The 15,443-nt window shown below is 37.8% G+C and overlaps 1 protein-coding gene across 6 annotated transcripts in view; it reads right to left on the bottom strand.

Annotated features, from left to right (window-relative positions):
- SORCS2 (sortilin related VPS10 domain containing receptor 2) overlaps positions 1–15,443 on the bottom strand; it is a 561,511-nt gene that overhangs the window by 65,888 nt on the left and 480,180 nt on the right. For all 6 annotated transcript variants that reach the window (XM_075752553.1, XM_075752549.1, XM_075752551.1 and 3 more), the window contains exons 9-11: positions 12,534–12,713; positions 8,037–8,183; positions 6,539–6,641 (exon numbers count right to left, since the gene is read on the bottom strand). In XM_075752553.1, the coding sequence (XP_075608668.1) occupies positions 6,539–6,641; positions 8,037–8,183; positions 12,534–12,713 (430 nt within the window). The remainder of the gene's footprint in view (positions 1–6,538; positions 6,642–8,036; positions 8,184–12,533; positions 12,714–15,443) is intronic.

Raw genomic sequence — 15,443 nt, 5'->3', positions numbered from 1 at the left:
CAGATTGCTGCAAAGCAAACAGAAGTGTGGAAACAAATTTGTGGAAGAAGATCTTAGCAGATACCATCCCAAATAGTGAAATCTCCATCTTTTAACATGCGGTATTCCAAATAGCAAACTATTAAACCACCGGGCAGGTTACAGTATTCTAGGGGAGAAGCAATCATAGCACAATATTCCTTCTAAATGATATCCTCCAGGGGATTTTGACTTAAATATATGGTTTGCATGTTTATACAGTAAAAATAAGGTAATAGTTATCAGATCCTGTTAAGCAGAAGAGATGAGGAAAGAAAACACTTGAGATTAGGTTAGCAGTATGAAATTTCACTTGTGTTACCTAAGTAGCTGTTTTTTACCACCAAAACAGATCTGTTTATGCAGAGTGTGCTCATTAGTGCTGAAAGGTTCCTGAGAGGAATGACAGCATCCACCGCCCAAAATACACGCTCTATTTGGACCATCAAGATTGCATGTGCTCCACTGTTTAATGGTGTACATATAACCCTACGTTATTTAACCCTAAATACAGCCTAGATTGGATTAGGATATTCTTTATATTGAATCTGGGAATTCATAGGAATTAGTTCATGTCTTTCAACAGCATCTAATGTTTCAGAAGATGCCACTGCCCCTTCTTGGATTTTCATCTTGCCAAGCCACTCCCCATTCTCTCATTTATCAAGTAATCCAGCTCTGATTTTGTTGGCTGTGTCACTTTGAAAATGGGATAGCTGGGGACAGAAATACTTATTTCCTTGCTAGAATCAGAAGTGTTGCTGTCAGTCTACATCCTTCATGCAGATACTTTCAGTAAATGCATTGTTAGTTTTGCTCCTGGATAAATGCTGTTTATTCTGCCTCTTTTTACCACTTACTGGAATCTACTTATATGAGTAGGCTTTTATTTTGAGAATCGCTATGGATCTGCACTTTAAAAAGTGAAGTGGTAAATTGCCTTAGCTAATGGAGAATTAGTCTGTAAACTAAACAGCATCAACTTGCGCTCCATTAGAAAACCTTTTACATCCAGCTGATATGGTAATGACTGAAAGATATTAGCAACAGCTTCATAATTGCAGTTCTGTAATAAGAGACATGACTTCTCCTAGTTTGGGTTTTACCTTTATTCCTTTTTCTTGGTAAATCAGCAAAAGGAGTTGGTGGACTCAGTTATAATTACAAAGAAATGCCATTCTGTCAAAAAACCACAGCTGATGACAAACTGGATCACACCTTGCAGTGTGTCATGTTACTGGATTAAGCCAGCTAACTAGACAAAGCATATGTAATAGCTCCCCATAAAACCCCATACAGCAGCTCCAATTCATATAAAATGAAACGAAAAAAAACCTCCTAGCATTAACAACAGTACAAACAAACAACTACAAAATCACAGGAGCACTCGGAAAGCACAGCTGAAACACCCTGAAAGTTATCCGAGTGGATAACCCTGCTGTATCCGAGTGGAATTAAGAACCTTAGTTGTGGTAAGCGTGGCAGCCAATAACACATGTGCACAGCTGACATTGCGATCCACACAGAAGGTGAGAAACAGCCAAATTATGCTCAGCCCCAAGACTAGAAGCCAATACTAATCATTTGTAAGTACCATTCCCACCACATCCTGAAGTGTTCAGACTGTGCCGCACACCCACACGCATCAGTGTGCTGTTTCCCTGCTGAATCACACCAAAATCTGTGCTGCTTATTACAGCCATAAATGTCTGCGGTAACTCCTCAGGTGTGCCACTGCAACACAGAAACTTTTCTATCATTTTAGTGGGTCTGTGTTAGATCTCCAAATCCATCCGTGGTAACTAGTAAAGGTAATTTAATACACTGAAGGCAATTCAGGTTCATACTGAAAAAGTTACTGCATCTGGAACGGGTAATCAACTGCAGGCTATGTTAGCCCGAGCTAGAAATGGTATCATTTTAACATCACTTTTTGATCTAAATGGCCTGAAAGCTCCTCTGACACATGACACAGACTGTTTTGCCATATAGTTTCAAGAAGTTTTGTCTGTAATATAGAAGATTCTCTGCTTTGTCTTATTTTATATTCTTTTTGTAGTTAAATGACAGGAACGGGAAATAAGACTCTTCAAATTGTTGTGAATGTTTGCTTCAACTTTGCTTTCTACATTTCTCGTTTGATTTTAAATACACTGTTGTTAAAGGCACTTTAACAGAGGTTTTAACAGAGGTTCCTACTTTGGCCCTAATAAAGGGATGGCGTTATTGCAAACATTACGCATACATGAAATAAGGGAAGGGCAGAGACTGCCCTGCAGCCCTGAGGCCAGCTGGCACCACCCGACCACCTTCACGCCACACAGCGCTCGGCCCCGGCTCTCCCCAGGTGATGCTACCGTGGCTAGAAGATGTATTTCATGAGGTTTTTTTAGTTTGTTTGGTTTTGCAAATCAGATTATCTGAACTAACATGTGGGTTATATGTTGGCCACAAAAATGGTGTTGGTAACACAAGGATGTGGAAAAAAAGCAATTATTTTAGTGATGACCGGTGGCCAGCCAAGCTCTCAGGAAAGGTGGTATAGTTGTGAAAAAAACATACAGATCTCAAGAGAGTAATTAAAAGTTTATCCTTGCTCAGGCATTTTGGCAGGTTCCTACTGGGTCACACAAACATGGGAGATTAATTTACAATTTACTATTAATTTTCATGTTTTAAGCACTATTTATCACTGCATTTGCCCACATTTTTGTATGTGATTTTAGACATGCTTAACGTGAGAAGAAATAATTCCCATATGCAACACTTTGATAATCCTTCTAATATGGAAAATCTTTTCCAGCCACTTAAATTTAGCATACAGGCAGACACCTGCTCCAAGAAGAGAGATGTACCTTGCCTAGACTACTGGTAATTAATACAGTCATAACACCCCTTCGGTCAAAGCTCAATAAGGTAAAATTTCATGGTTTGTAAACTTGTAGTCACAGTGTAGAACAACCAACCAACCAATTTGTGTTTAAATGTCCCAGATAGACAGGTTTTGCCCGGCAAGCTGAAGATGCGTTCGGCTGAGGGCGTGATTCACGCCATCAGAATGGGGGAACATGTTGACACGAGAAAAATCCAAGGGAATTGCAGGATCTTCACTCCAAAGTGCATGGGAAATGCTTAATCATCTCCCTGTTCCCTCATCTTTTTTACAGAGGCATCCTGGTATTCTACTTTTGTTAAAAACAATATAAATTTATCACAACGTAAGCAAGGTATTTGGGCCTCATAAGACAAAAAGTAAACTTTCCAGCACTTCCTCAATTTGTGTGAATGTGCAGAATTTACTGCTTGCTTGATTTGCCATCTGGATTGGAAGCTAAGCAGACAATTATTGTAAACTAGCACCTGAAAAATCTACACTTCTCTAAACATTTTTCATAGAAAAGTCCTTCGCAAGTTTATAGTAAAAATTTACACATCAATTGACGCACATTTCATAGCTGATGCTGCGAGAAATAGAAGCTATTGCCAAGATTAAAATGCACAAAAATCAAATGTAAATGCAAAATCCTATTACATTTCTTAAAGGGAGCAAAGCAGTTATTTAAAAGAACACTTTAATATGCAGCTATAAAATTTAATATTCTGTCTGCAAAATTTATATATACATATGCTAAAAATATGCATTCCTCAGAACTATTTAGGCAACAGTGGAATTTTTATTTGTAAATATGAGCTTAAAAAGATGCAATTTTAACATCCTATTATTGCATTTTTCCCAAATGCTCTAGGCATTAATGCTGTTCACCATTTAATTAATTTTTAAATTAAAACAATATTCAGTAGTCTCTGTGGTCCGATTTTCAAGCACAGTATCAAAACTATCCTTAAGTCACAGATTAGGTTTTCCATTACCACAAGCAGCTGTGTTGTAGAAGCTTCCTATAAAGTAGCTAAATTCCATGTTAAAGGGGTTTTTTTTGTTGTTTTTTTTTTGGGGGGGGGGGGGGGAAGGAGGGGCTTTTTGATTGATAGCCACACTGCTCTTTTGAGAGGATGAACTTTATGGCTCTTATGGTTAGAAATGGTTTTCTAATTTCTAGTTCTTATCCACTGGTTTACATCACTTGTTTCTACTCCATGGTTAGATTTTAGGGAAAAAAATCATATTCTTTGTTGTCCTTTATTTTTCTCAGCTAATGAGGCTCCTCTTGTAAATATTCTCTATTTCCATCAACTGCCAAGAAGTCCTTCTTAGCATCTGCTCATTGGTCCTGAAAATTGATGATCAGAATTGTACACATTCTTCTTAGTAAAGTCACTGTACAGTATTTTGCCAGAGTATTAGTATTTCCCTCTCTCCCTTGGCAATCATTTACCTACTTCACCCTCAAAATACATTTCCCCTTTTCACAGCACAAAGCACTGGTGGTTCCTAGACACACTGTGATCAACTGACATTCACAGATCTTTATCATCTTCAGTCATTTCCAGAAGATATGCTCTCCTTAAATCTAACAGTGAAATTCCAGAAGTGGGTGATGTGGCCCAAATAATCTGATTTCTGTATGTGCTAAGAAGCTAGTACTTCTGTTGATTTGCATAGGATTATCAATTTCAAGGATCAGGCCAGAAGAAATTCAAGTTCATTGTATGTAAAGTAGTTCTGATAAGAAGTGTAAGTTTACAAGGATATCAGGTTTGCCAGATAAGACTGAACATGTGCACTGAATCTAGATGACCTGAGCATCCAAATAATATAAATGTAAGTAAAAATCAGAGCTGATTCAGGTCTCTGTTTGCAAGTGGATGTAGTTGCTCTAAGATTTTTTAAGACGACTCCAAAATAAGGACCTACTGCACTACTCTTGGGCAAATTTTTCTCACTTTCACACCAGCCTTCCCAGCTTTTTAGCCACCTGCTAAGAGTGATAGTGCCTCTACAATTTCCATTACATCATAGGTTGCTCCACAATCAAGTCAGATTTAACATATTAGTTCAGTTCTTAATGATACCTGGGTGCCATCAAAAAGGCTCCCTCATGTTGAGGAAAGCTGTTGGCAAGTTTACATAGCGGGTATGGTAAGACTGTCACAGTGACCTCACCCAATTCTAGGAAGGAATTAAAGGCAAAATACTCTTCTCCAACCTGCCATCCATAATATCACCTCAGAGAACAGTGCACTTAAAAACCCCCACAAAACCCAACCAAATGAAAACAACCCAAAATCTCAACAAATATCAGTTCAGCACATCAGACTATAATGGAAGTACAGAGACAAATGAAATAGAAGTAATGGACTAATTGATTAAACCACATTGCTTAATCTGCTACTAGAAGGCATTCAGGTACAATATGAGGCGGCCAAAAGTAAGAACCCACATCAAAATAGGAGTAGCTTTATGTAAGGTACAGACAGAAGTAATTTTTTGAAATATTGGAATACATAAATTGTTAATTAAACAACTAAAACAAATGTATCTACAAGGGTACTGTATAAATTCTTAGTGTCATTTGTGTCAATAAAAACATAGCAGCATTTCAGCAGGTACATCTGCCTCCAGTAAAATACTTCAAACTCCATTTACACTAGGGGAAAAATTGAAATTTTCAGTTATATTGAAGTAATGACAGCTGTCAGTCTCTTCCAACACCAAATATGCTCACCTTGATATTCCCAGGAAATTTTCAATTTAGTAACCCATTTATAAGAGACTAGTGTAAGCTAAGGCAGAAACCATTATTGATTAAAAACAGATACACTTTTAGGAAAAGAGAAGCAGTACATGTGTGTATTTCCCCTAAAAACATTCCATAACATAAGAATAAAGTAATTTTAAAAAAGCTCTTAGAACAGTTAACATTTCAATAATTTTTAAACAAAGAAACGGAAAATTAAATGAAATTAATAGATGAATCACAAGGATACAAAGTAAAACACTTATGTGAATATTTTTCTTGATGAGTAGTCAACACTGCAATGGAATTTCTTTTATTAAATGCCACTTCGCAGTACCATGGCTCCATATGTATGTTATAATGGGGAAGCCACAACCAGCATAGTTGCCAACACAGAGACACATTTGCCTCTTTCAGTTCCTCTCTCTTTAGAAAAAAGGGAATTAATAAAAATGACAAGACACATTATCTGTATCTAAGGATAAAGAACAAAGGCCTGGCCACTGTTTACATCAGTTTATTGGATTTGCTGGGCTATTGATGATGCTGGAGACCCTACAGTCCACTTCCAGAGACAAAGAATGCAGGACAAGTCCTTCAGCCACCATCACTCCTCTGCGCCACACTAATGGGGAAGGAGATATTGCACAGCACAGAGAAGCGTAATGGATCCTGTTATACATCTGTCCTAGAAGACACAGCTCTGGCACTTCAATTAACTCTTATTAAACTGTTTGATGAAGAGATCCCATAAAATGTTACTCTGCAGGGAAAGCCTTATATTGGCATTGTTTCTAGCAGGGTATTGTTATAAACCAAAAGACTAGATCTACAAAGAACTGCTGCCACATTTCAGGTCTTAAAAAATAATTTAATGTATTTACCTGCTCCCATGATGAGCCCTGGTGCAGTGTCCTTCGTATGGACTGTTCCTGACACATAGGGATTGTCTGCCCAGCGGAGATGGAGGTGAAGGTAGCAATCAGGCTTGTGGGGGAAGAAGACAACAGGTTTTTAAAAAAACATAACTGGTAACAGTTATGCTCCTACAATAATGACAGCCCAGTCAGAGAGCAGCTTCAGCAATGTCTGTCTGCGTAGAGAAAGGGAATGGCTGTTTCCTCTGGAGCCAAAGTCCAGTCTGAAATATCAACCTTAGCTTTCTAACAAGAATCTCTGGTGATGTCTCCATAGTGTGCCACTGTCTCAGCAAAAAGATTTCCAATCTCAAAGAAGTCAGCATAAAATTATTGTGTAACAAGAACCCTTCTGACAGAACAATTGTTTAAAAATGCTAACAGGAACAAGTACTGCATGTTTGTTGGTCCCAGGTAATTGGTAAAATGATAATTAAAACCAATTGCTTGTACTGAAATTTCTTTTTTTTTTTTATTTTAGGAAAAAAATTCATTTGAAAAATAGCATAATGACTTTTGGACACATCTGATCATCTCTCCTTGTGACAACTTACTGTTGCTTGCTCTTTGTGCAGCCGCTCTCAAAAGTCATTTTGCTCCCAGTGAAGTTCTCAGCAACCTGACCACGAGCTTTACCAGGAGTGGGCTGCCAGAACCACCTGGGAGCTGCTGCCACTGCCATCCCTCCACTCATCTCAGAAAGCTCCAGATCAGGCCCTGCAGGCTTGAACCATCTATCAAAGTCTTGAACTCCGCAAAAGGGAACCAGTAGCTCCAGCCCCGCATTGATGTTACATGGAGAGGGATCAAATCTCTGGCAGCAACAGGACTAAAAACATTTATTTCACCCAGCTGGAGTCCCCAGGAGCAGAGAGTCAAGTGAGAGAAACAGAAGGTTTTCCGTACAGCCTCGCAAATAACAAAATATTATGGGTAGCTGGGACGTCTAAACAAATGAACATTGTCTAACAAAAAGAAAGGCCTTTTTCATGCAATTAACTGTGGTGTTTATTTCCAAGCAACTGCAAAAAGTTCCCTTTAACAGGGAACCAAGGGTTACCTTGGTTTAAAATGAAACAAAAATATGAAAGACGGAAGAGAAAATGTATTTGCAAGCTCTATTTGACTAATGATCTGCCCCTTATATCCAGACACAAATGACTGTTGTCATGATTATTCTGAACTGGGTTGTGTGGTTGACACAGAAGAAAAAATGTCCTCTTTGTGTCAAAGTAAGCTCTACCTTAAGAAATGCCGTACAACAGAGTCGTGACTACTCACTCTACAAGATGACTGGACTAACAGCTTGTGAAACCACTGCTATGCAATGCAAGTAGATTTGCCTGCTAATTTGGCTGGCAAACTTGGCACAAAGCTCTTGGTCTGTTGGAACTACTGCACATCCTACCATACAAATAATTCTTGTGCACTTTAGAGAAAGGATAGGCTAAAAAGAACCACTTACAGGTTTGCAGTTTGTCGGTTTGCCATTCATATCAATGTCTGGAGGGTTTAGAAAATCCCAGTCACGGCCTTTGTTGTAGGTTATCAGAGTTGTAACTTTCCCATCAATTTTCTGGTTGGCCAGAAAGACTCCTTTTACACCTCTGACCTGAAGCATACATGAGAGAGGGTTAATGACCAGCACATACACAATTTTTTCAACAAGGATTATCCCTGATTAGCTGCTTTTTTGTGGCTCTGAACTGTGTACCTCACGCAGTTTCTCCCCTAGGAAAGTGAATGATACTTTAAAAAAAATAAGGAAGGCAAAAGGATAATAGGAGAGGGAGAAAGGGAGGATAATTACTGATTTGCATTTTTAAATGTATTTAAAAAGGACATACAGTTCTCTCAATGTCAAGCTAATCAAATTACATGTAGGTTATACAGCAAAACACAAAAATTACAATAGCATAGCCTTACTGTACACTACATTACAGCTCTGCATTTTTTTTAAATATGGACATCTCTAAAATATTATTCTACAAATGATGTAAGCAATTGGTAACAGCAACCTGACTTTTACACTGAAGTCATGAGACCCACATCATTTAAATAGTACACAAAGAGGTTATGACAACAAAATACAATATCCTTTAAAATAACAGTGAATTAGTAAGCACAATTGTCTTTTGTAGGAAATAAATGCAGACAGATCATCTGGGAAAGAAACAGTGAGGGCTGAATCGACCTCTCAAGCATCTGAAATGCTTCCACACCCAGCCTACCTCCATACATTCAGCCTCCCTTTCACCTGTTTACACTCTGGGGAACAAAAAAAAGAAAAAAAAAGGTTTACAGGCTCTCTTCTCTTGGGCACATGTAGTTATTTGATTTCAAAACAATCTGGTTTAGAAAATTATTGCAACTCAGAGTGTCAAAGTTAAAGGGAAAAATTTTTAGAAGGTATCTGACAGTAATTGGCCCTTAATATGTTTAGTTCTAGCCCTAACATTTATGTTGTATGTTAATATTCCACCCAATAGCATGAGAGAAGATCGTGTATTAAATTTGAAGGTTTCCTTAAGAGTGCTCTTGTTTCCCTTGCGATTATTTATGAGGCTTCTTCAATTTTTTAAATATTCTTGACAATGTACATCAACTCATACACCATTTCCAGCATAGTAGAGCTCTCTAATCCACTTATGTGCTGACATTTAAGAAAAGTGAAGCATTCATTACAACTAAATGCACAAGATATTCCTGATCATGCAAAGAGCTGGCTATTTGCCTCTTGCTGACACAATTAATTCCTGGACTTACTATTTATTTTGTATCTGAAGTATTCTTTCCTTTTTTTCCATGTACCAGTTATGAACCCCCTTTGACATTCATTTAACAAAAGTCTGCCTTTAGGGTGAAGAGAAGGCATCCCTTCCAGAAGGCTACAGATTTGATACCTATTGTTTATAAATATATGCTTTTTTCTAAGGAACTGACCCAAATCTACAAAGAATAAGAATGTTCTGCTGGTTACGGTAGCAGCCTAGAACTTGGAAATATATTTAAGTTTAGATAATCAAATTCTGTATAGACATTTTAATACCCTGCTCTCTCATGAGCTACTTCTTCCTTAAACCCCATACATGTGTGGTTGGCTTACTTATCCAGGACACTGGAAGCTCAGAAATATCTCCAAGTCTAACATACTGTAAAGTCAACTGCTTTGCAGTGCAGGTCAGAAAAGGGAGGGGAGGGAAGAAGCAAGGAACCTGCTTTCTTTACTTGCAAAGCATTTTCATCTTGCTGGGGCTTTATTACTTATTCTACCTTCCAGAATATTCATGGCACAGTCGTGAATACAACCAAAAAGCCTGACAGTTCAAACATTTATGTGGGAAAGTAGACATGGGGTTCAATTTCTGTGCATGTCTCTTCCAGTGAACACACCATTAAATATTTAAACAATAATTAGATCAAGGACTGCAGCTGAGGTTTCCCTCAGTTCAAAAGTAGCTTTCCTTGATTTTCTTTGGATTTTTGACTAGTTCTTGGAGCACCTATTTTCCAAAACAGTTCAGTTCAGGGGTTAGTGGTTCCCCAATACTCTTAGAAAAACACTTTTAACCTTATAAGTCTATTTTCTAAACAGGTTTTCTACTATGACTATGTATTCTGTGACAAATTAATTGTTGCATTGTTACATGACTGATTTTACAGTCAAACAATATTCTGTACTAGTTGGTAGCAAGAAGCACAGCTCAGATAGCCCCACAGCGTTTATTAGCAGCAGACACTGAAATAAAAAAAATACAGCAATATAATAGAAGAGAGTGATTAAAATTTAATATATACAATTTGTTTTTTTAGGAAAAAAAGCATGAAGAATGTGCACTGCAACTTGTGTAGCTCTTATCTATATGAGGAGTCATAACCAGATCCAGTCTAGAAGTATTACATTAGTATGCCCATTTTGCAAATATGTCTGTGTCAAATTTGTGACTGGCTCACATTGGGAGCACTTAATACAATTTCAAGGACACGTTACCTTTCTTTTTCTTTGAACAAGTATTTCGGAATTATTCCCCTTTCACACGCACGACATGAAAAGAAATACAGTACAAAAAGAGATAAAGTATATGAAAGAAAATTAATGCAGACAGGTAGAAACCTATAGAAGATTTTTATAGTAGAGGTACAAGTAAAAGATGAAGTGAGGTCAGCAGAAGGTAAGAAAGATGAACAGTGCAAATTTTAAGGAGAATTATGCACTGGTGGAAAGGGAAATTGTCAATCATTGAGGACTGTCTCAGTATTGCACTGAAGATTCCTCTTCCCAAGACAGGATACTTGCATTAAAATGCCCAGAGAGAAAACCCGGACTAGACAAAAAAATTCCCATCCTCAAGAAATGCAACATGTGTTATATTTAGAAACTATTTTGTACTGTGTAAATAATCCATACATTATTTGTAGATATGAGTACTTGATCACATTTCAGTAAAGATGATGAACATTAACTATTTATTGTAGAAGCTGTCTGGAAGCTGTAGGCTTTCTTATTGTAAGGAAATAAAAGTCTTCTCCTATAATGCAACTCTATTCCCAAAATAACTCAAAAAAATTGAACCCTACAAATTAATCCACCACACACAATAATCTAGGATCTCTTTTGTGCATTATCAAATACGCCCTCAGTAACATTGTGAAATTCTGAAATCATCAGTGAAACTGAATTAAGGAAATAACTCTGGTAGACAAAAGGACAGTCAGGGGTGGCATCTTGGTACAACTTATCTGATATTACCTGCTACAGGTGACGCAGAGAGTAGAGACCGCACCTGACTCCCTTTTAGTTTTGCATCCTGCAGGAGTGACCAGGAGCACAGAGCTGCAAATTAATGCTCTCAATAAATCACCCTGTGGGAATGTGGCTACACTCATTAAGCAGCCTCATTTCTAAAAAAGGTGGAGTCTAGAAAATAATCATTGCCAATGATACACCTTTTTGTTTTACTACAGCCATTTGGAAAGAAAAAGCTAAACAAAGATGGAGGAGATAAAGAGGAAAAAACTACTATCAATTTCCCCCCACCAAGAAGAGTCTAATTACAGCCATTTAACAACTCTGTAAGTGTATGACTTGTACCCTGAATTATTACAAAGCTTTCCCAGAGAAGTCGGGTGCAATTATGTATTTTGTTTTAAGTAACACCAGGCAGATTAGAGAGTAACAGTGCCAAAACTGTGTCAGACCAAAGGTCCATTGGTTTAATATCCTGATAACGGCCATTCCTACGTGCTACAAGAAAGATCAGAACCAGAGCAAATGTACACCTTATTACGTTTAAATGTCATCATCAACAGGAACAGAATTGATAACAGTTTGTGCTACTCTTCTAAAATGTTATATTCTTCAGTCTTTTCTTTTGCCAATGTTAAAATCCAAGATAGATTTGTTTACAGGAGAGTTCGTCTCATAGCAAATGCTGTTGACGCAAGACTCCTACTGAAAGCAAGGGGATTTGCTGTCTAATATCTAATTTTGTTGGTTCTTCGCTTGTCAGAGCTGACACAACCTAGCACAAGGCTTGCAGAATTACTATTTAAGACCCTACTGGCTAAAAGATGTCCTGCTCTAAGTCAGGAAGTGTATCACTACTAGAAAAAAGCTGTACAGAGGTAGCTGCATAACTTCTTACTTCAGTAATAAATTGTGCTGCCAGCTTCACTTTTCGGTATCTTAAAAAACCCTCTTGGCCAGTTCTGGGTTTACGCACCCATGGAACCCCATACCATGAATCTAGTTCTTAGAGTGCACAGCACATCAGCAGGGCAAGATGGAAACATGCAAGCAGTAACCAAGCACTATCAATCAGAAAGAAATCCTAATCTTTTTACATTAAAGGTAACTGTGAAAATATATTAATGGAGAATTAATTATACTCAATCAAAATTAAAAAAAATAATAATTAAAACTCCACACAGACTACACACATTGGCAGAGATAAAAACCTACTTCCAGAATATCTATCAGGACATTCTCTTCTGGCTGCTTTGTGCTCCGGACGTTCTCCAGCAGAATAGAGTAGTAAACACCTTGTGGGTCAGACTGGTACAGGTTGTACGTGTCTGTCTGGTACCATTCCTGAACAGCCACAAACACCTGGTTTTCATCTGTACTGATTATCTGTAAATCCTGTAGAAAAATAAGATACAAAATGACTCTTTTTTTCATCATTTCTATTTTACAAACAATAAGTTGGCCAGGAGAGTTGAACACAAGATGGTGGGCGGTGGCAGGAGGAATGCACCTGAAAGTTCAGTGATGGTAAGATCTCAACATAAACACTGATCAACATGCTGTATCCCACCACTCCCAGGTGGTCAGTCACTGTCTTCTGGCTACAGGTCATCAGAGCACAAACCAGGTTAGTGCAGACCAAAAGTCATGACTCTGCAACAGCTGTTACCTGCTTTGACTTCTATGGGAAATGACTTCTTGAAAAGAAGGAAAAAAAGGAAAGGAAACAGAAGTAAATGATTTTTCAAGATCCAGATAAGAGCCAATGAAAGACCAAAACAACATAAACAGAGCTAATCTAAAAATTAATCCTCAGGTACCTGGAGAATTAAGAACTATTTTATCGAGAGCACAGTACAATGTTGGACAAAGAGGATCAGATATAATTTACAGCAGTTACACATAGGAAGTAGTACATATCATGCACACAGCTCATGTATATTATAGTACATAATGCTAATTTATCTATCTATGTAGACAGATCCACTCAAATATTCAACAGTAATAACATAAAAGTCAACATTCTGCATTCATTTCTGAAGAATTTCAGGTGTGGATATTGCAATAGCTTTCTTTCAATTTTCCCAGCTTCTTCATTCCAAACTGCACAGCTGGGGAAAATAATTTAACACTAATATTAAACAGAAGAAATAAATCAGGAACTAGCAACACTGAACTAAGCTTAGCAAACAGAAAAAAAAAAAAAAAACAAAACAAAACATGAGTTTGCAACAGGATATGGCAGCATAAAGGCAGATATTGGGGCTACATATGAAAAGATATCTAGTCATGGAGATTGAAAGCTTATCAACTTTTTATGACCTTGGTACTTAACTGAGAAAGTGTATACAATTCTGGTCACCTTATTCCTGGAAAAATAACTAAGGTGATGGAGTGAACATGAAATAAAGCTGCCAAAATGTCAAGAGAATGTAAGTTGGGGAAAATTGGCTTCAAAAATATATATATCAAGAAAATATCTTTGTAGACCACTAAGAAAGAAATCAAATAAATTCTGTAAGAATCCAGGTAAGACTGAAGAAAATATGAGTACCACTGAGAAACAGTGAATACTTGGCAAAGCATGGCAGTCATGCTTTAGGCAACATGCATGATCCAATTGAGGCACTTAGATTAAAAAAAAAACAAAACAAAACAGAGGAAGATCAATAAAATAATACAATGGAAAGATTTTAATAAGAACAAAAGATGATTATTATGATTATTAAATAACGAATCATTAGTTAAATTTAAAGTATTTTTACATATCTGACACAACACAAAAGAACCTAAGTGAAGTTTCTTATCAATGACAGCTCAATGCTGTTTTCGAAGACTTTCTTGTTGAACTGTGTATTAAAGTAGATTTTTGTTTAGCACACCGTTCATCTCTTTTCTCTTGTACTAAAAATTGCTCAGAAGCAGAGAGTCTGGCAGAACTTCAATTCTTTCCCTCCAAGTACAAAATAGTAACTGTTCTAACACAGAAATGCCAGCAAAGCACAGCAACTGATCCCAACAGGTTCTTTAAAAAGCCTCTTACACGTGCAGAACGCTTCACCTCCTGCCTTAAGTATATGGCTGGGCAGCCCACATTACACCACATCTAATATTGAATTCACCTTTGCTTTCGCAGCGTAAGAAAAGCTCCTGTGATTATCCGTTAAGTACGGATGGGAGTGAAGCAGGGAGTAAAGAAACAGTTGTTTTCGTGTGAAAATCTCTATAAAACCCTTACCCTCCTGTGATGGCAGGAGCTTTCAGCAAACTTATCATCTACATTATTATAATAAAACTTTTATACAGTGATATAAACATGTAAAACTCCAGTGAAGGTAGGTAAGGCGCTTTCCTTGCCCCAAGCGCTGGTGGGGTGGCAGTGGTGGCACGGGTGGCCCGTGGTGGCAGAGGTGAGAGCTGGGAGGATGGGCACAGTTGTGGTTCTCCTGTCTCAGGGTGGGGAGGGAGATGCTAAGTCAGCAGATGCGGCGTACAAAGAGCAAAAACGTGTGATGCAGAAGGACAGGAAGACTAATTTTGGGCAGAGTGGAAGGATCGGGTGAAAGAAGGAACGGTTGGACTGGACAAGTTTACTGCAACACACGAGGGCTCACTTTTCTCTTGGTAGTGACTGTTACCAAAACACAGGTTTGTCCACTCAGACTGTTTGATTCCAATTTTTTTCTGAGGCAAGAACTTAATGGATCCTGGTTTTAGCAAGTCAAATTGCATTTCCACTTCCTTAAACTTTGTTCCTTCCATTCAGAATTTACACTTTCAGATTTCTAGTTCAGCCTCACTGCTCTTTCTTTTTGCAGTGATTTCTTTTTCCCCCAAGAAGCAAAACAGTCCTTCAGTTATTCTACCTTGCAATAATCCTGCAACACTTTCTGCCAACAGTCATGATATAATCCTCTGGGAAAATTAATTGACACAGTAAGGAAAAGTGCAAATTTCATGCACGATGCTTAAATATCTTTTAAATTCCTGAATGACACCGACTGTTGAAAATCTAGCTGAAACAAAGCTAAATTGTTATGTCACTCTTACTGATATGATACCCACTGCTGAACAGATGACAAACACACGAAGATGGGATGTCAGCAAATATTGCTAGACAGAACT

The sequence above is a fragment of the Balearica regulorum genome, chromosome 4 (assembly GCF_011004875.1).
Source record: "Balearica regulorum gibbericeps isolate bBalReg1 chromosome 4, bBalReg1.pri, whole genome shotgun sequence".
Classification (NCBI taxonomy): Eukaryota; Metazoa; Chordata; class Aves; order Gruiformes; family Gruidae; genus Balearica; species Balearica regulorum.
Note: the sequence above shows the minus strand (reverse complement) of the source record. Positions and strands in the feature narration are given on the sequence as shown.